Source organism: Nuphar pumila, chromosome 11 (assembly GCF_984573655.1).
Source record: "Nuphar pumila chromosome 11, dmNupPumi1.hap1.1, whole genome shotgun sequence".
In the NCBI taxonomy this organism is placed as follows: domain Eukaryota; kingdom Viridiplantae; phylum Streptophyta; class Magnoliopsida; order Nymphaeales; family Nymphaeaceae; genus Nuphar; species Nuphar pumila.
In genome coordinates, this window is record NC_143259.1 from 2,048,523 (window position 1) to 2,069,755 (window position 21,233).

At 38.0% G+C, this 21,233-nt stretch overlaps 1 protein-coding gene across 2 annotated transcripts in view; it reads left to right on the plus strand.

The window, feature by feature from the left end:
• The first annotated feature begins 18,026 nt into the window (after nucleotides 1–18,026).
• Nucleotides 18,027–21,233, plus strand: part of LOC149821596 (putative serine/threonine protein phosphatase 2A regulatory subunit B''delta) — a 39,831-nt gene continuing 36,624 nt past the window's right edge. For both annotated transcript variants that reach the window (XR_016426039.1, XM_089981070.1), the window contains exon 1: nucleotides 18,027–18,642. Coding sequence is in view for 1 of the 2 variants with exons in the window: in XM_089981070.1 (XP_089837196.1) it covers nucleotides 18,493–18,642 (150 nt within the window). In the remaining variant the exon portion in view is untranslated. The remainder of the gene's footprint in view (nucleotides 18,643–21,233) is intronic.

Here is a 21,233-nt window from a genome sequence, read left to right on the forward strand (position 1 = left end):
TGCACAAGCATGCATGTGCACAATCACATAAAGAGAGAGGAGGCAAAAGAATAAAGGAAGACAATAAAGAATAAACTTCTATAACAAAAATTAATGAGTACAATGGGACTCCGAATTCACCTTGCACCTGAGGGGTTCTTAGGCCAAAAACCATTACATGCACTAAAAGTAAGCAGAAGAGGTATTTACATCATATGCAAAAAGTGAAAAGCTTGGCAGTTCAGAACACACTCCCCTGCCTAAGTTAGTGTCTTTTTCAACAACAATCGTGAGTGGTACTCCTCCACAAGTTGCATCTTTCATAATACCTTCATCCTCGAAGTATTGGTCCATCAAATAAATAAAATTCTCGAGATCTCTCGAGTTCTAAGTATCATTATACTTTGTAGGTTTAGGCAACTTCATACGCGAACTATCGACATATGTCACTGCTCCACTAGCTAGAGAAATCCTCAATTGTTGCTCCAACTGGTCATTCTTTCATCAGACAACATTCACTTATGCGTCCATGATGTTGAACCTTTCTAGTCAATCATCAAATTTGGTGGCAAGATTTTTCACAGTCCTTCACCCCCTCTACTTCAGTTTTGATTTCATGAACAAACATCACAAAAACAATAATAGTATCATTAACCAACTTCTTGGTCACTATATCCGCCAGCTCAGCGACATCGTACATAAGAGTTGTCACATGATCATCAGCTACGAACTCGTCTTCGAAAGGAACCTAACTTCCCGAAGAAAATTTCTTCTACTTCGGAGGCATTGTCATTCTCTACGTCGACAAGGTTCTTATACTAACTTGTCACATACTAAAAGTGAGGGCCTTCGTTACGTGCCCTAGTGTATTGGAACGACCTTTCAAGCACACAATAAAAATTGAGCTAATCATCGCTCCTCAAGCATGTGGATGCAGTTGCACAAGTGCGTGCATGCAGTTGCACTTAAAGAGGGCGGAGAGGCAAGGAAAAATAAGAAATAAAAAAATTTTATAAGCAAAGTTAACGAATACAAAGGGACCCCGAATTCACCTTGTACCAGAGGTTCTTAGGTCAAAGACAATTATATGCACTAAATAAAGCAAAAAAAAATATTTACATAAAAGTGAAAAGCTTGACGGTTCGAAACATGGACAATATTTTCATATAAAAAATTATAAAACACATAATTTTGCTCAACACTGAGCACCATCGGTGTTTAAGAAGTAGCATATTCATGGCTGCCATTGCTCTCATTGCACCCTTCACACCAGCAACAGTTGAAGTGGTGGCGTGCATTGCCTGCAAGAGCAAAAACATTGCTATACAATAAGGAAATTATTCTTTCTTTTTTTAGTTAGGCCAAGAGAAACCTCCTTCACCGACTGCACATTGATAGGATGGTAAAAATTATAGATTGCCTCCTTGAGTCAATTGGGTTCATAAGTTGGCAGTTCAGAATTTGTTGAAATGAGAATTTAAGGGACATTTGACATAAAACACATGAATTTTCGATGTGAAAAAAAAGATAAAAAAAGTGTAAAATATGAAAATTAGGATCTTCCTAGTTCACATGGTTATAGATATCGACATGAATATAATACAACTGATATACAAATACATGACTTTTACGAGAAATAAGACATGATAACATGTACCTTGAAATTTTACTATATAAACATGATAAGGGGGGGGGGGGTGCTACCCCTTTTTTTCGTTAAGTCCAGTTAGAACCATATGAAAATCATACTTTAAGTATTTTTTTATTGATCTGAATAGTTTGATGTGTTTAGCATTGCTTATTTACTAAGAAAGAAGCTTTCTTTCAAATTGATTTGATGTAAAAATATAAATATTTTATCATCAAATTTTAGTGTAATATAAAAAAAAAATCTTAATCAAATACATGTTCTCTATTTAGTAAACAATGATAAGCAAGTTTTAGATCAAGTAAAAAGTACCTAAAAAGTATGATTTTTTTTAGAGTTCTAGTGGGACTTAAACAAGAAAAACGACAAGATCATCCCCTTCTCTATAAACATATGTGATTTTTATCATTTTTAATAAATACAATGTATTAATTAACAATAAATGACAACTAAAATACTTTAAAATATAAATAATGTCAAGCATGTGCCATATGTCAATATGTCACTATGTTGTGTCATATTGTGTCGTCTAGACATAGGACAACAATGTTTGTGTGGCTTAGTCTTTCTATGCTATTTCAAATGGATGAAATTATTTAAAGTGAAAACTTTTTATTTTTTTAACGAAAAAATGATGATACAATAGGACAAAAATGATGAGTTTTTCAAAAAACCCACAAATAGGCAAAATTTGTTGGTGTCCAAAATCTCAAATGTTAAGCATTAAAATGATAATTTTAACCTTTACACGTGTGGACCTCCCGAGGATGTGCAAACTTCCTCTGACAATTTACTACTGATTTTCAACCCTAAAATTGAAGGGTGGAAAAGTCTGCATATATTTTATGAGGACGAGAAAGTATGCATATATTTTATGCGGACTTTTTCTTTCTCATAAAATATACGTGAACGTCCTCATCCTCATAAAATATATGCAAACTTCCTCATCATCATCTATACTTTATGTGAACTTTGAAAAGTTTTTCTTATAAAATATATGCAGACCTTCTCATCCTCGCCTGTATTTTATGTGGACGTTCTCATCTTCGTAAAATATATATGGACTCTTCATCCTTGCCTATATTTTATGTAGATTTAATGAGGTATTACTCATAAAATATATGCAGACTTCTTCATCCTCATAAAATATATGTGAACTTTTTCATCATTGCCTATATTTTATTCAAACTTTCTCTTCCTTATAAAATATATACGGGCTTTCTCATCATCGCCTATATTTTATGCGTACTTTCTGAGGTCTTTCTCATAAAATATATGCAAACTTTCTCATCTTCACCTATATTTTATGTAAACTTCCTCATCCTTATAAATATTAATCATTTTTATTTATATTTTATATGGACTTCCTTATAAAATATATGCAGACTTCCTCGTCATTCAATTTATCGATCGAAAATCAGTAGTAAAGTACATCACAGAGGAAGTCCGCACATGCGAAGGTTAAAATGATCATTTTAATGTCCAACATTTATGATTTTAGACATCAGTAGATTTTGACAAATTATAGGATTTATTGAAAAAAACATCTTTTTGTCGTACAATACAATTATTTTTTAATGGGTTTACATGTGTACATAAGAAAGCTTTACTTACCTAAAAAAACAAATAAATGATGATGAAAAGTTTTCTCAATCAAACATTTATTGTCTTTCAAGTGATAAGAAGATTATATTCTTTACGAAAAATTAGAGTCATAGACCACTTTTGAATGTTACACGGTCTCGAGGATTTTGTGATTTTGAAAACATGCATTTCAGATATTTGTGTCCATGTGGTATGGGTGATTCATGAATGTCACAAAGTTAACAGGATATCGTAAGTTTAAAACCCGTGAAGGGGATCCCTTGCTGCAAGGTTGAAGTTGTAGGTATTTTTCATCAGGCACGAGAAACCTTAGTGTTTGAGTGTACCACTTATGCAGATAAATGGGATAAACTAGAAAATAACATTATTGTGTATAATAAAAGTTTTCACCTCATCTCTCTTCACCTCAACATATCCTATAAAACGAGTTAAATAAAACAGGTTAGACTCATGCAAGTCTGATAGGTGAATGCATCAAGTACATTAATTACAACCATGCATATCATAATAATGTATCTCATATTAATGTACATCATAATTATGCAAGTCACATTTATGCAATAATCATTTTATAAGATATCTTAAGCACATAACTCAATATTTGAGATATCAATAATGTATCTATTCAAGATATCAGAAATAAGCATTTAAACAAGATATTCAATTATATATATATCTCATCATTCAATAACATAATAAAAAATTGTGTTATTGAGTCATTATTTTTTTTAATTATCGGTTTTGAGTACTCAAGAGGCAATCATTGGAAACAATTGATATTACAACAGGTGTTTATTATAAAAAATATTTTTTATTTACGAACTAATCAAATATTCAAAGCAGGTGATCCATAACCGAAAGTATATGTCAAAAATGTGTCTTTTATAATAAGATTGCAATTCAAAACTAGCTACAGTCTTTTAAAATGAGAATTATCACGTATTAACACATTGATAGCTCCAATTCATTAAATCTATGAGTGACTAGAAACAAACTCAAACACCTTGGCTCTCAAAACATATAATATGTCACTAAAGGCTTGTTTCACCTAGGTTCTTCAAGGTAGACCTTAAACTATTAAGCTCCTTAGCCCAAAAACAGATAACAATTATATTAGAAGAATGCATGCATATTTAACCAACCAAATTAGATGCCTTTAGCCCATATATAAGCAGGCAGACCATCACTGAAAGTAGAAACCAAAATAAAAACGAGTTAAATGCACCAATAATAAATCATCTACAAAAATAGTATAATGCATTGCGTATTAAGTGGGTCGATAGCGCACACGTCGAACAGATGCAGAGAAAGGGTTGGTTCCTGGGCAACACAGGAAACTTCGACCGACCAAGGCTGGACTGAAGTCAAATTGTCTCGCCAAAATCGGCGACGAAGCCATGAGGCACCCAAATCTGGGACTGGGAACAAGTTTGATGTTCTTCAAAGAGAGGGGGAGGAGGACAACCCCATGATAGGGCTTCAACAGGACAAGGATGACGACACAGTCGAACCCAAACTCAATTCCAGCAAAAGAACAGGGGTTTCACCACAGGACGGGGACAAACTTACATACCGAACCTCTGGCCGGAGATGAGCCGACTCCACCGACCGACACTAGAGAATCCCGGCTCCCCAAAACGACGTCCGACGACACGGCCCCAGATCCAACAAGTTTACCCACCACTCATAGAGGAGACCCACGACAGTGACAGCGTACCTCCATCCCAAGAATACGCTAGGGTGGCGACCCTTCCAGAAGTAGCCTCTGCAACAAGGTACCCCTTTGTTACTTGTCCCGTGGACACCTGTCCAACTAGACTGGGAGGTATGGTTGGGACAAAACTAGATTCCCCACCAGCCTTCCTCACCAATTCTTGGGGGTGCGGGCCAAAAGAAAAGAAGCAGGGTACTGGAGTTCGGATCATGTCAGATTCCTTCAAATCTGAATATTGGAATCCGATCCAAAAATACCGTTAAGGCTTTCAAGAAGGCCCCAAGCAAAGAAAATAAGGACTGTTTACATAATCTAAGCACCAGGATGAACAAGAGGGATGCAACTCATGTACGCATGTGCCGGATTGACTCGGAGCCAACGATGGACCCGGGACTGATCCTCCCACAGAGGATATATAAACCATTGTAATGATTGTTTAATTGAGTAATGAATTCTGCTAGGGGTTCGCCTAACCCCAGCTTGCCTTTCAAAAAATAAAAAATTTGCCGCTAGTGATAAGAGGTTTTACCTTTGGCTTAAAATAAAAAAAAGGGGTGTCATTATGGATAGGTCCTAGACCAAATCCGTAGAGATACTTTAACATACTATTTATTATGGAAAGCAACAAAAGATGGGGTGTCCCGAACGCCCGTGTATTTTTTTGCCACTGTTTGATCTTGTAAAAAAAAGAAAAAATGGGAGCTTTTTATTCTAGGATGCCAAGCTTTTGATTGGACATTTTATGATGATATGATCATGATTTGTTAAATATTGGTACTTAGTACATTAATCTCTCAACCCAAAAAGATAGATAGAGGGAGAGCAGTTCAAAAAGCAGCCTAACTTATCAAACATTTTAAAAAGCTGCCTAACCTCTACCTATTACGTTCTAACTGCTCATTTTAATGTAAGCAATTTAAACCAAGTATAATACCATCAAAAGTTTAGGGTACATTTTTATTGAAATGTGTATCTGAAAATTTTGGTACGAGTTATAAGTATAATACCATCATATATTGTTACAAAACAAATGCTAAGAAAAGCAAAAGTACTAGAAATCAAAATATCATCTATGTATAATTATAACAATGGATCAATGTCTCAAGCAACATGTAAGAGCAAAATATTGAAAGCAATTCGTTTTAAAATATTAACTAAATAAAGAGAAAATATTGAATAATCTCAAGCTAATGATGTAAACCAATGTTATCAGTATCAGTGGGTATAGTCTGAATTTTGATATGTTGCAGGTCTGAATTGATTAGTTTTTTAAATTATTTTAATAGTTTTAACATGTGTCACTTATTATTTTTGGGCTGATACATAACAATTTAACTGAATATATGATTCAAGGCCAATACCGATACTCACAACATTGATGTGGGGGCTGCCACTTGCAAGAATTTAGGAAAAGTATATGCAAGTATGATTGATATTTTGCATGTCTTCTCAAATCTCAATCATGAGATTGATATAAAAAGTATAAAACTTATATTTGAATTAAAAAACAATAACCTTTCATGACAGCCTTAATGAAAGTGAGAATAGCTTGTACAGGGTTTCAATGAAAGTAAGCTAGATCCACATACATAAAAAACAAATGGTAAGGGTTGATGCGGTCTTATTATCTCGTATCTTTCTTTGTTTGATAGTTTCACTCGTATAAGAAACTGGTTTCTTATATTTTTAGAGACAAGTTTCATAAACCAAGTTTGGTTCTCGTTTCACTTATATAAGAAATTATTGTGATCTGGAAGGATCACGATAAGAGCTCCTCTCAACCGACCTTTGCTACCTCTCCACATATGTCATCGGCTACCTGCTATATTTGTGGCTTATCACACTGGGCGTTATTGCATGTTTACGCAGCATTATTCTTATCAAGGATAATGTTTTTATCGTCCATGACTGTTTATAAATACTCTTTTGTAACCGATGAATTTGTGTGATAGAAATAATATGACCCTGTGCATTCTCTCCCGTGGATGTAGGCTTAAAGCCGAACCACATTAACTGATGTGTCTCCTCTCTTTTTTCTTTTATTTTTCTTATTTTATCATAGTATCAAAGCATGCTCAAACGAACCCGTAACCCTCACTGCAAGTATCTCTAACCCTTGTCGATGGGGGAAGGAGAGAACAAGTTAAGTTCTCCTGCACATGTTGCGTCAAAGATAGTAGTGCAAGAGCAAAACCCAATGCTCAAGATCACCACCATACCATTAAATGGATCCAACTACCAGACATGGTCGAAAGCTGCCACACTTTTCCTCAGCGAGAAGTCCAAACTGGGGTTTGTCAATGGTAAGATCATCCCTCCAAAACCTGAGGACCCGGACTACGATGAGTGAGAGTCGAGGAACCACCTCATCATGTCCTAACTGTTGAACCCCATGGACCCCAATATCATTGAGGGTTTCCTATTTTTTTACACTGCCAAAGACATAAGAGACTCTTTGAGAGATATTTACGGTGAGCAAAACAACCTCGCCAAACTTTACCAACTCTAGCAGGATATCACTCACCTGACCAAAGGTGATAAGCCGTTCCATTCATACTTTAGCTCCCTGCGTGCTATGTGGGACAAAATGAATCTATATCATCCAATCACTAACAATATAGACATCATTAAGAAGCGTGTCAAGGAGGACAAGGTGTTCAAGACCATTGTCGGCCTCGAACAAGAGTATGACAACTTGAGAAATCATTGAAATTTATGTTCTTGAACTGAATATCATATAATTTTATTATTGTATGTGTTAATTGTATGTAGATATCGGATATTCTATTTGGATCTTCAATGTTGGAACCTTTATACCCTGTTCAGAACTTCGATTTTCCATTTGAATCTTAGTTAACGGATCTCAAACATTTTAAGTGGATAACCAATAAGGAATTTTAAGCAAATGGATTGGATCTTTGATATTGGATCCTCCATATCAGGGTCATATTGGATAGTGGATCCAGGACAAATGGAGTTGATCCACGATGTTAAAACCGGATTTTAGTGAGGAAAATTTCAATATCGGATCTATAACACTTTCATGGGATCCGTAGTAGCTCATGCGAAGTTTAGACCCACAATATTTCTTTTGGATCCTGGACATCGGAGAGGTAAAAAGGGTAGGGAACCAATTAAAATTTACTTGGATCCGTTATAAGCCACGTGAAAACCACAATAGTGTAATCTGGATCCACAGTTCCAAATCATATGATCAAAATTTTGGATCCATGGATCCAGATTTAGTAAGGGGACTTGCGAAGCCGAATGGACTTTGGATCCATAATAAGTTGGTAGGGATCCATAATAATGTAACTGAATCCACTGAATTTTATTAGAGTTACATTTTTAAAACTTAAATATCTAATAAGTTAAACGTTTTAAAACGGGTCCGGATCCTCTGGTGGACCCGGACATGCCCAAACCTTGACCCAGCTGTGATGGGTCGCGGGTCACGGGTTCGGTCAAACCAAACCCGCAACAGTGGTGCGCTAAAAAGGTAAAAACACACACACATACATTTGGACCCGGGTTGGCTCCGGATCCGACCCGGATCTGCCAACCCGTTAGGGTTAAAAACTCGCATGGCCAGGGGGTTCTTTTAAAATTTCCCCTGCGCCGCTCTCCCTCTTCCTATTTCTGCTGGGGTTTCCTGATCAACGCCCTCCCGCACCCTTAAAATCACGCAAGGGTGAGGGGAAGCCTTCACCCCTGCACTCTTTGGCCTCTTGCTCATCGATGGCCTCAGCCAACACCCTAGCTTCCCCTCCCGTTCCTTTCCAGCCGCCAGCAGCAATCGCTGCCATTTTCCCTTCACTCGTGTACTCTTGTTATCTCTCTCTTTCACGATTCAAGGAAGAGACTCTGCGGAGTCATGGCTGATCGATAGTCGCGGCAATGCCAACAGGGTCATCGTCGTCGAAAGGCCTTCCGACCACCTGCTGTTCGGTCACCGGTCACCTCCTCTCGCCAGCCATCTCCAGTCGTCAGCGACAACTCTTCCGCCGGAAAAGGTAGGGTCTGTACACTTTTCTTGTTCGGGGTTAATTGGATCCGGGTGTGGTTTGGGTTAATCAAGAAAGAAAGCCTATTTAGATGTATCGGAGTTTGGGGTTTCTCGTGTGTAACCCTAATTAAAAGAAGGGTGGGAGTTATGGTTGCCGGAAAACTCGAGTTTGTCAATTAGGTATTCCAGCTAACATTTTGAACTGTAGGGACCATCCGTTGCCATAGATCTTTTTCGACAGACTGGGTATCCCGGTTACCCTGCATTCCATTGGTTAGGTTGCAAGAAATTCAAATCAACCGGTTTATGTTTTTTTTTGGGGGGTTTCTGTAGATGTTGCCTACGGGAAAACCCTGTTTCATACATAATATGATCTGGTCTTCGGTTGTATTTCGGATATTTACTTTAAAATATGTTACAATCGTGAGTGTGTATTTTTTTGTAAATAGCTTCTTTTTTTCATATATTCTGTTTACGAATCCTGCTAAATTCTTTGTTAAGTTATCGATAATAACGGAATCTGGATTTTTGGTTCTAGTAAACTACAACTCAGTCGATCTTTGTAACTGCATTAGTTTGCATAATGTTAAATAATTGATAGTTTGATTTGGGTAATTTTGGTAACTGTTCCTAGCAAAAAAAAATGTGCATACTTTCTTGGGTAATACTTCTGATCTGAGTAGTTGGCATTAGATGCATAAATTGTCATTCTGATAATGCTTGAACCCTGAATAGGATATTCATTATTACCGGATGATTTTCAATTAAGCTGTTCAGATATGTTCCTTTTGAATCACTCTACTTATACATATACCTATATCTATATATATGAAAAAAATTAACTAAATATATATATATATATATATATATACACACACACACACACACACACACATATATATATATATATATATTTACACATATCTGAATAAAGACTGACTTGTGAAGTCTGAGTGAGCATTCAATATTTACTAAAATGTTTGTGCATGCATCTGTAGGTGCTTATGAGTCTGATGATCATCATGTATGCTATAATTTTGTATTTTGAAGGCCTGACCAACTTATACATTTTATTTTAAATGTTCCGTACAATGATAGTGAACATGCCATTTGGTTAATTAGGTTTATGCTAATGACAATACTGCGAGATCTTGACGCGAATGCTGGCATGTTTCTTGTTTTGTCATCTTTGCCCAAGAAAGAACAAACTTCAACACTTGAAAGATAATATAGGTTGAATTTTAAGAAAATAGAAGTATTTTGGTTGATTTACATATTTGGTGTAATGGACCATCTTCTATCTGCAAGTTAAATGGGACATCTTGAATTCTGTGTAACACAGGTTGTAGTAAGTTCAATCCTTAGCAATTGACATATATAATGATTACATGTTATATTATTTATGTTCAAATTATGAATCGGATCCACATAACTTATAGTTCTGTTAAAATAGCAAATCTTTAAGTGTATGATAGTCTAAAGATGTTATATTATTTTGACAGTTTTAATACTTGAGTAATACGTAATTTTGTGGATTGCTATTAAGTCGGATTTTCCTATTATTTTGTGGGCTGTGATAAGATCTGAGTACTTGTGATCATGTATAAGCTTATACAGTTGTATGCATGATGTGTGAAATTAAATATGTTGCAGTCTCATAAGCTTCTTTCTCATCGTTTAAAGTATGTTGGCTGCGATTTGTTTTAGTGGAACCCATATGCCTTCTCAGAGTAAAACTGATTCAGTCCTGTGCTTCTCAGTGATGTTTGAGATACATTCTCTAGTATGTCTTGTTCAGTTGATATTGAAAATTTGGTGTTCAACTACATAGTAACTTGTATATTCAGTTGATAGTTAGTTGCATATTAAGCTGCATAATTTATGATGTTCAATTGCATATTACTTAAAATGTTCCAATGCCTATTATATGTATATCATCTAGAAGATTCATATGGCCATTAAGATGCTTATTCTCCAATGTCCATACGCTGGTTAAACTGTATATTTTTCTGAAGTACTATTGCCTAACACTACATAATTGCTGAAAGTATTAAATGCCAACTAAGTTGTATATCTTGTGGAATGTTCAAATGAGAGTGTGTTGGGAGAAATGTATATAGTTGTATTACCAAATCTCTAGGACTATATTGCATGCTCAGTAAAGGACACCAACAGTGTCTTTGCTTGTTGGCAGAGTTTTTAATACATGCCACCCTGTGAAGGGATGTCACAAGTCAAAACCTAATGGTACGTGGTGGCAATTTGCTAATGAAGAATAAATAAATAATAATAAGGATGATGAATGAGGAACTAAAAACCGAACCTATGGGTCGGTTTGTTGTGGACATATGAATGTCAAGTCAGTGTGTTGAGGGTCATGCATAGACCATCGAAGTTATGATGTGAATCCACATGAAAATGAAAAGATAATATTGTTGTTTGACTGGTTTAAAGGCACCGGGGGCATTCGTGCTTGACTGGTTTAAAGGCACCGGAGCACTTTGAGTGGGTTATACAATCAATACGACAAAGGATGAGAACTGTTCTATACTCCTTGGTAAAATGACTAAGATTGGGAATTCTACTGCGATGATAGTAGAAAGAAGTTGGGGAAATGCCCCATACTTCAGGAAAATAATTAAATGAAAAGATTAACCCACTCAGATTCGGGCTTACCTTGAAGAGGGTAGGTGGTACAAAACTCTGGGGACATGTGTTTAGTTTCGAGCGTAAAGCGACTCGTTGGTCCCAGTCCTGAGAGTTGGGGGACCCGGACTACCAAATGTGTCCTAGGTGGTAGCTCCATGTTCTTCTGCAGAAGTTAGGGATGCATCCTGTTTTGGTTTTGGCCTTTGGGAGGTTCTCTCGGTCATTGACCGCTCCCTTAGGATTTTCAGTCTCAGTTAGAATGTTCGGGTTAATAAAATACCCTTGAATAATATATCCCCGAACGTTCTCTTCTGTGATGGTTGTCTTGGCCCGTGTGTACCCACGGGATAAGATAATATAAACACTATTTAGAACAGTTAGGTATCACAGTGAGTGGAGTTATTAAAGGGACATTTGCATATTCTTTCAGCATGCTCTATATTTTGAAATTGAAATGAACTGAAATCCTGAAATGGGTAAATATGAGATGATTGAACTATTACATGAAAGTTATGTATGTTATTGTTATTGCTGTTGCATACTTACCTCACTTGCTTATTAATGTTGCATACCATGTTCTACCTGCCCATGTGAATGAGTGTTGATTTCTGGTGTTGTTTTACGTGCTATGGTATATGCTAAAGATTCACACTTGACACTCACATCACATGCTAGATTCATGATATACCTGCATTAAGAGTTACAGTTTTCCTACTTAGACGTGGTAGTCTAATTCCAATCAATTTAATATTTTTTTTCAGGTAAAGAATAGGGTTTATGAGCGGCTTCGGGATGAGGCATCGGATCAAGATTTTTGGATTTATTGTTCCAGGGATCGCTTGAGTTTATTGTAAATGTTAACTGTTACTCTGATGATTTTCATTAATATTGAAATGAAATAAATGTCTTGGGTTTTCTCTCCACCGTAATGTCTCAAAATGCTTAACCTTATTTTATTTCTTGTTTCCGTTGTTATAATTAAAAAAAAAAATATTTCAAATTTTGGGTTAAAATTTCGGGGCGTTACAAAATCCTCATGTCCAGAAAATTGCCTCGCTTTAATGAGATTTGTTATATTATCCAGTGTGAAGCGACACGCCAAAAAGTTATGGGATCTGAATCCAAACCCCACGTTAAAATGCATGAGAAAGCTGCTTTCTCAAACAGTTCGAAGGAGAGCTTGACTTGACCTCCATCCGAGCATGCGGGGAACGAACACCCATAGGGCTGAGTGAGGCCTTGTTGCAGTCACTGCAAGAAACTCGAGCACTTAAAAGAAAATGTCGGGACCTTCATGGGTACCCTAAACAACAAATGTCGCAGACCAATAACAAGGGGTCAAAAGCAAGAACCACCATGGATGACCTTGCACAACTTCTATAACAAATCAATAAATCCAACATGGCGAAAATACTCGAAAGCCAACATAAAAAAGCTACAGGTAACATATCCGTGTTTAGCTCCAAAGTTATCAATTTGATGTGGGTCATCGACACTGGCGCTACCGACCACATGACGAGCAAGGTCAATCTATTAACAAACCTTCAATCGGCCAATAAAGGCCATGTTAGCATTGCTAACGGAACTTAGATTCCCATCCAGAACATTGATGATATCTCTCTCCTTAATGACACAGGCCCTTCAGAAACCCTATACATTCTCTCTTTTCTTTCTAGCCTTATGTATGTTAGCAAGATCATAGAAAGTCATAAATGTGTTAAGATATTTTCTTTTAAGCACGCGTTTTTTCAGGATCTGAACACAAGGAAGGTGGTTGATAGAGGACACACGATGAATGAACTCTATCTTCTGGATACGAAAAGTCAGGCCCATGTTGCTCGCAAGACAACTAACACGGACAGAAAGTGGCACTCCAGACTCGGACACCCCTCTTACCAAATTTTAAAAAGAATATTCTCTGACAACCCACTATCTCAAATGTTGTGTGATGCATGTCAATATTCCAAATAAATCAGAATCCCTTTTTCTTTGTCTGAAACAAGAAGCGATGAGAATTTTTCACTTATTCACTCTGATGTATGGGGGTCAACCCCTACTGAATCATATTCTGGTTTTAGATACTTTATAACTTTTACTAATGATCGCTCACATGAAACATGTGTATATTTGCTCAAACACAAGGACAAAGTTATAACATGGTCAAAACCCAGTTTAATGGTAGGATCAAAATCTTTCGTTCGGAGAATGGGTCAACACCAAGTTTGCTAAACATCTTACCAGTCGAGGCATTACCCACCAAACCAACTGCATCCGCACACCCCAACAAAATGGTGTCACAGAGCGTAAAAATAAAACTCTCTTGAATATAGTCAGGGCCTTCATGTTTCATATGAACGTCCCTAAGCGCTTCTGGGCAGATGCTATATCCACTGCCTGCCATGTGTCAAATTGTCTACCCAGCCAAGCCATCAATTACATGACCCCCATGAAAATGATTAAGAAAGAAAAGTCTATCCTTGTCACATCTACGAGTGTTCGGGTGTAAGCGCTTCATCCATCTACAAGAGCGTCATAGAGACAAATTTAAAATGAAGGCAACTAAGTGCGTATTCCTAGAGTATTCCTCTGTAAAGAAGGGATACAAATGCTATGACACCATGAGCAAGAGACTCTTCTTCTCCCGGGATGTCAAATCCTGTGAGGAAGATCCATACTACCAAGACAAGGACTCATCATTTTTTTACCACGATCTTCGGGGGGAGTGCACACTGCAGGATACTGCCTCGGTCCTACTCGCCATAGATGTCAAAGATGTATCCCTCACCAGGATCATCGACAATACGTTGTTTGAGCATCCCAACACTGATACCTCCATAAGTTTGGGTGCACAGATGTCCACCGAGAGCCCCATCAAGCACGCCATCATACCATGAAAATCCGATAGAGCTACTAGATGCCCCAAAAGACTGAGAGACTTCTACACCTACCTCGCCTCCGGATCTACCGATCACCCTATTTAAAGGCACATATCCTTCGACGGGTTCTCCAATGCATATCTCTCATACCTATGCAATGTATGCTCTAATACAGAGTCATCAACCTTCAAAGAAGCTAATGCCCAAGAAGTGTGGGGAGCAACCATAGATGAAGAACTTGCAGCTCTAAAAAATAATGGGACATAGAAAGTCATTCTTCTTCTCCCAGGCAAGAGATCGGTGGGTTGTCAATGGACATTCAAGATCAAGTATCGCAGTGACAAAACTATTGAATGATACAAGATGAGACTAGTCACAAAATGGTACACCCAGGTAGAAGAAACTGACTACCATGAGACTTTCGCTCTAGTTGCTAAAATGAATTTCATTAGGATCCACTTGTTTGTCGCTGCAAATCAAAGATGGCCCTTATATCAACTTGATGTCAATAATGCATTCCTACATAGAGAACTTCAAGAAGAGGTATATATGGAACTATCACCAGGACACCCTAGTATGAACCATAAAAAACCACGTCTGCTGATTAAAGAAAGCCATGTACAACCTCAAGCAATCGTTCCGTGCATGGTTTGTCAAACTCAATGACGTCCTCACACAGTTTGGTTTCCAAAGAAACCCATCTGAGTACTTCATGTTTAGCAAAAGGAGCACCACAGGCATTGTCATTATCCTCGTCTACATAGACGCTATCATTATAACAGTGGACAATCTTAGGTTGATTGATGCAGTAAAGAACCATCTTCATCAAAAGTTTGAAATCAAAGACCTTGGAAAGCTCTGCTACTTCATAGGCATAAAAGTCGCGCAGTCATATAAGGGATTATTTTTTTGTTAAATGAAATACGCCATGGACCTACTTAAAGAAGCCAACATGCTTTGAGTCAAGCCCATCAACATGACTATTGACCAAAACCACAAGGTCACTAAGAATGAGGGAGAACCCGTATGTGACATCAACAACTTCCAAAGACTCGTGAGATGCCTAATCTACCTCATTGTCACAAGACCTGGCATCACATATGCGGTCAATCTCATTAGTCAATATATGCATGACCCAAGGGTTCCTCACCTGGCCATTGCTCACAGGATCCTGAGATACATCAAGTCATTCCCAGGCAGAGGAATCCTCATGCACAGGCACATGCATACCAAAGTTGCAGGATACGCGAACGCTGACTGGGCAGGAGATCCAAATGACATACGGTCCACATCAGGGTATTGCATGTTCGTGGGGGGAAATTTGGTTACATAGAGAAGCAAAAAGCAAAACGTTGTGGCTAGATCCAGCGCGAAAGCTAAGTACCAGGCAATGGTCTCTGTATCTTGCGAGTTTATATGGAATAAAGCTCTCCTACGTGATATGGGTTTTCCCAATATCGAGCCTATGAAACTAAGGTGCGACAATTAAGCAACCATCCACATCGAGGTAAATCTAGTTTTTCATGAGTGAACGAAACACATTGAAGTTGACTGCCATTTCGTGAGAGAGAAAATTAAAGCAGGGATCATATCCACCCCGCACGTCAAGAGCACTGACCGATTAGCCGATATCCTCACTAAAGCTGTCAACGGTTACAAACTTCAAGACATTGAAGCTAAGTTGGGACTGGTCAATATTGAGTCTCAAATTGAGGGAGAGTGTTGAAAACACAAACATGATCACGCATGATCACATCGTGATCCGATAAGGGCTCCACCCACAACAACCTAATCATGATCTGTTGGATCACCATAAAAGCCCCACAACAACCGTGATTTGGAAGGACCACCATAAGAGCTCCTCTCAATTGACCTTTGCTACCTCTCCTCCGCATGTCACCAGCTACCTGCTACATTCACGTCTTATCACACTGGGCGTTATTCTTTGTTCACGTAGCATTATCCTTATCGTCCATGATTGTTTATAAAACCGGTGAATTTGTGTGATAGAAATAATATGACCCTGTGCATTCTCTCCCGTGGATGTAGGCTTAAAGCTGAACCACGTTAACTGCGTCGTCTCCTCTCTTTTTCTTCTATTTTTCTAAAGTATAACCATAAATTAAAAATTTTAACAAGTTTGAATAACATTTTCAATAATACATTTATATTTAGAATGCCAACATAATATATTTTTTATCAGATAAATAGTAAAATAATTCTGCCTTTGGTGCCTCAATTTTTCAAAAATTCACATATTCTTATGTATTAAGTCCTTGTTCGTGTTCGTGTCTTTGTGACTGAAATTTTGAGGTGCTTTGGTGACATGATTCCCGGGCTCATGTGTTGAAGATGAACTTGCAAATTGCGATGCATAGACTAGGGGAGTGGGGTGTAAATGGACCGGGTCGGTGATACTTCTGATCCAAATTCGGCAAACTGCTTCTCATATGGGGTTTAAAATACGACGTAAAATACTTTCTCAGATTGCATCCGGTCTCAGTTTTCCGTACTTTTCTCAGGGCTTGGATCGGCATTTGATGTCAGATCTGTGTCTGGATCTAAATTAAATCCGATATACACAAAATGTAGTACTCAATTTAAAGCTTATGACTTCGACTCATGTAATGTATATATAATCAGTCCAAATTAATTGCATGGCTTGGACGTATACCAGGGATTGTCAACGGGTCGGACCTGCAACGTAGCCCTACCCTGATGGACCCGGACCTGGGTCTAGCTTTGAGGTGCCAATATCTGATCCGGATCCAGACCTGACCGGAACTAACATAAGCAAAGTCATACTTGGGTCTGCATATATATGGATCACATATACCAGACCTGGTAAAATATATACTTTTACTATTTTATATATTAAAAAAAATGTGCTGATCTTAGTCGAACCTGAGAAGCTTAGATTGCGTTGAGCCAAGCATTCCACGAGCCAGTCAAATCCACCAGGACACCTTGCAACTGTGGCGAACTCTAGCCAATTGGACCCAGCTTGGCCCACTTAGTGGTCAATTCAAACCTGAATCAAGCCTAGGCTAGGGATGTAAACGGTTCGGATTCGGATTGGATGTGGCCAACACCATATTTGATTAGTTCAATGTTGGCTAAACAGATTCCAATTCAGATTTGGATTCGGATGGTGAAAAGCTCATACTAGATTCACTTTGTAAATGGATTTGGATATCCATCAAATTATGAGAATTTTCGGATTTAGTAGTGAAAAATAGAAACCACATCCGCATCCAATCATGATGGGACATGGTTTTGGCTTACCAAATGCAACTAAAGTAATCGAATTTGGTCAGATATCCGAAAAAATCCGATTCATTGACATCCTTAGCCCGAGCTGATTTCGGATTGTGGACACGCTCCGAAGTCCGAACCGAATGGCAATACGGGCATTAGAAAATCAAAGCACAATCTCGTCCAGTACGCGAAGAATATCGCGGCGAGGGTCCAGTCAAACCCCCGTCTCTAAGGGCGTAACCGTAGTTTTGCACTCGGAAATAAATAGCTCGGAGCGTCCCATTTGCTTTCTTGGGTCGAGGGTTTCTGCTCTTCGCCTTCTGAGGAAGACGCTTCCCTGGAACCGATCGGTCGAATCCCCACCGTCTCCTCGCTTCCTCTCTCCCAACTCCGTTTCTTCCTCCCTCTCCCTCCCTCCCTCGAATTCTCGTTCCGGTTCGTCTCCCACCTCCTCTTCTGACTTCTATCGATCGGAAACGCTTCCCCTTTTTTTTCTTGTTCCATCTTGATGCCTAAATCGGCAGTGCTTCCGACGATTCTTCCGGCGAGCTACATAATCTATCTAGGGTTAGGGTTTCTTTAGGCGTATTCGCCGAATTGTTTCCAATATTTCTCTCTCTTTTTTTCGTCGGTTCGGTCTGCGGGAATCGGGCTGAATTCCGTGGAGTTGGTGCGGTCTAAGGTTTTGCGTGCTCCCTTGGGTTTGATGTGGAGATTTTCCGGAGCGATTTGGCATTTCAGGGAGGTTTGATCGGACATGGAAGTGGAGTCAGTGGGTGACGTCGCGGTGCTTGATCCCGACTTGCTGCAGTTGCCAGAATTGTCGCCGATTGCTCTGAGGACGAATCTTTACTTGGTGGATGAGCTGTTCTCTCAGTTTCTCTCGATCCCGGAGACCGGTCGCTTGGTATGGTTCTGGGCCCTTTTTTCCTCTTCTTGTTCTGGACGTTTGCTTGTTTCGCCCTAAATTTTGTGATTTCTTACAGAGATTTTGGTGCATACTGTTGTTGTTTGAGAGTGTGAAAAGTTTATTATGCCCTAAAAGTGATGATTTAAAGATGATCAAATTGAGCTGGTAAAATGGCGATATTAGAAGCTTTTTTTATTTTATCGATTCCTTAGTAAATGTTGGCACACAAATAGATATGCGAAGAATAAAGGAACGAAGAAAAGAAACACCAAAAATTTATTCTTACTAATATCTGAAAAGGCATCGTGATGACTTGGAAGTTTGGGTGTGAGGTCTTGAGTCAGAATAAATGCTAATTTAGAATCATGATTGTCTTTTGTAACTGCTTCTTATGCATTTTTAAAGGTTCCATACTTGGTGCCATGCATATTCCCCTGGTCATCATAATCTGATCCAAGATCGTGATATATAATCTTGCTGGGAGCATGCTGTTGTAATGAATGATACGGGGTCTTCTACTCTTTGTTTATTTTTTGTGCATAATACCCGTTTACTAGCCAAAGAAGTACTCTATTATTATTTGCAGTGACAGATAATTGACTATTCTTAGGGAGCCATTCTTTTGGATGAGATTAGCAAAGCAGTGATTGCACTGTCTTATGCAGCTAAAACATTAGATTAACATTCTGTGGTGGGAATACCAGTTACACTACCCATGAGCGAAAGAGGAAACCTTCCAGTAGTATCAGCCATTTATTTCACTTCCCTCCCCATTTCAAGTGGTCATACTGCAAATATAAAATAGCTTATTGTCAGTAAGTTCCTAGTAATTATTTGAGGGGACATGTTGGCAGTTGATGAGACCATTGGCTATATACAATCATGTTTGTTTTTTATCTTGCATTTTATTTCACCAAAAAAAGCATTTCCCCCTTTCCTCCTTTGTCTGTTGGGTTTATCTCTATTCTCATGTTGTATGTGCACTTATTGAATCCAAGCAACTGGCCAAGTTTATAGTTGAAGTTGCATGGGCTTGGAAAGTTCAAGAAGTCCAGTCATCTCGAGTTAGGCATGTATTGATTTCCAATAATTAAATCACAATTATATGAAGGCTAGCATCTTACTTGCAAAATAAAATTCTATTTGTAGTCATATCACTATAAGTGGACATGCATTTACTTTTGTACGATTTAATCGAATTGTTCGAACCACTACCACTTGTCTGAACATGACATCTGTTTATCAAGAACTTGCTCGACCTCTTTAGGCTCCTTCTTTGTCATGGCTGAGCCACGTCTTGACTACCAATTTTCATTGAATCCACCTTGCCATCCTTCTTCTTCCTTGTCTTCCTTCTTGTAGGGTAGGTATGGGGTTTGTTATCTTTTATCATTGTTGTTGTTGAAGATAGGCAAGCTGGGCGCTAACCCCTGTGGTATTCGAACGGAGGCCCATTGGTTATGATAGTGCAACCTTACCATCGAGCTATTTCATGGTTCATTATCATATTTGTGCATTGCCATCTTAAAATCTGGTTCTCTTGAGCGGCATGGGATGTGTACCTTACTTTTAACCAGCAAAATGATGCTTTGGTCAACTGTGTTCCATTTCCTGAGTAGGTCCTCAATATGCCATGTTGACTAGATTTTTTGTATATCTGTTAGATCTCTTGCCATAAATCTTGAACTAACCACTTAATCTTGCTCATTTTTTTCATCCTTCTTATACATTATGTATATGATTCTTTGAAAAGGCTTTCATCCCTTCTGATTGACTGTGTGTATGCAACTTCAACATCCCGAGTTGATTTGTAGCCAAAATAGTTTAAAGATCTCTAATAATGGGGATGTTAGAACTCTTATAAAGAGCATTGATTTCCATTTCTTTAGGCATGCGCCAAAATTCAAAAACAAACTATAGCCATCATGTCCTGAAGGTAAATTTCACTAACATAGTTTGGTTTTGGTGATAGGGAAAACACCGTCAGAAGGACAACATTGCACTGCACAAGTTGTACATGTAACGATCCAAACTTATCCTTGTGAAAGGTGATTTTTTTAAAATAATTATGGAAACCAAACCCACGCATCCGGGGTCTCACAAATTTAATAATTACCAAACCATAAGAGATCGTGCATTGAATCAACGAAAGAATAACAAACTTTATTAACCAATAAATGAATGTCTTAGAAACAAAAATAAATGAATGGTCTCTAACATAGAGCCACTTTGTCAAGAATATCAGAATTATGTAACGCAAACTCGCAGGCCCCATGTGGCAGTCACCCCATCACTGAGCTCTTGGTCCTGAAAAATATTTTGAAATACAGGATAAGAATCAAAGATTTTTTGTACGAATTCCTCTAAAAATTCAAATAGAAAGGAAAGAACATAAATCAAATTCATGCATAAATTCAGAGGAATATAACAAGAATTTTATAATCAATTTACCATTAGAACATTTAAAACAAGTACTACGTAATGATAATTTTGATACGAGACAAAATAAGTATGAATGCATGAACTAATGTAGAAGAGTAATATGCATGAATAACTTATTAAGTTATTATTAGAGTTTCTTTTGTACG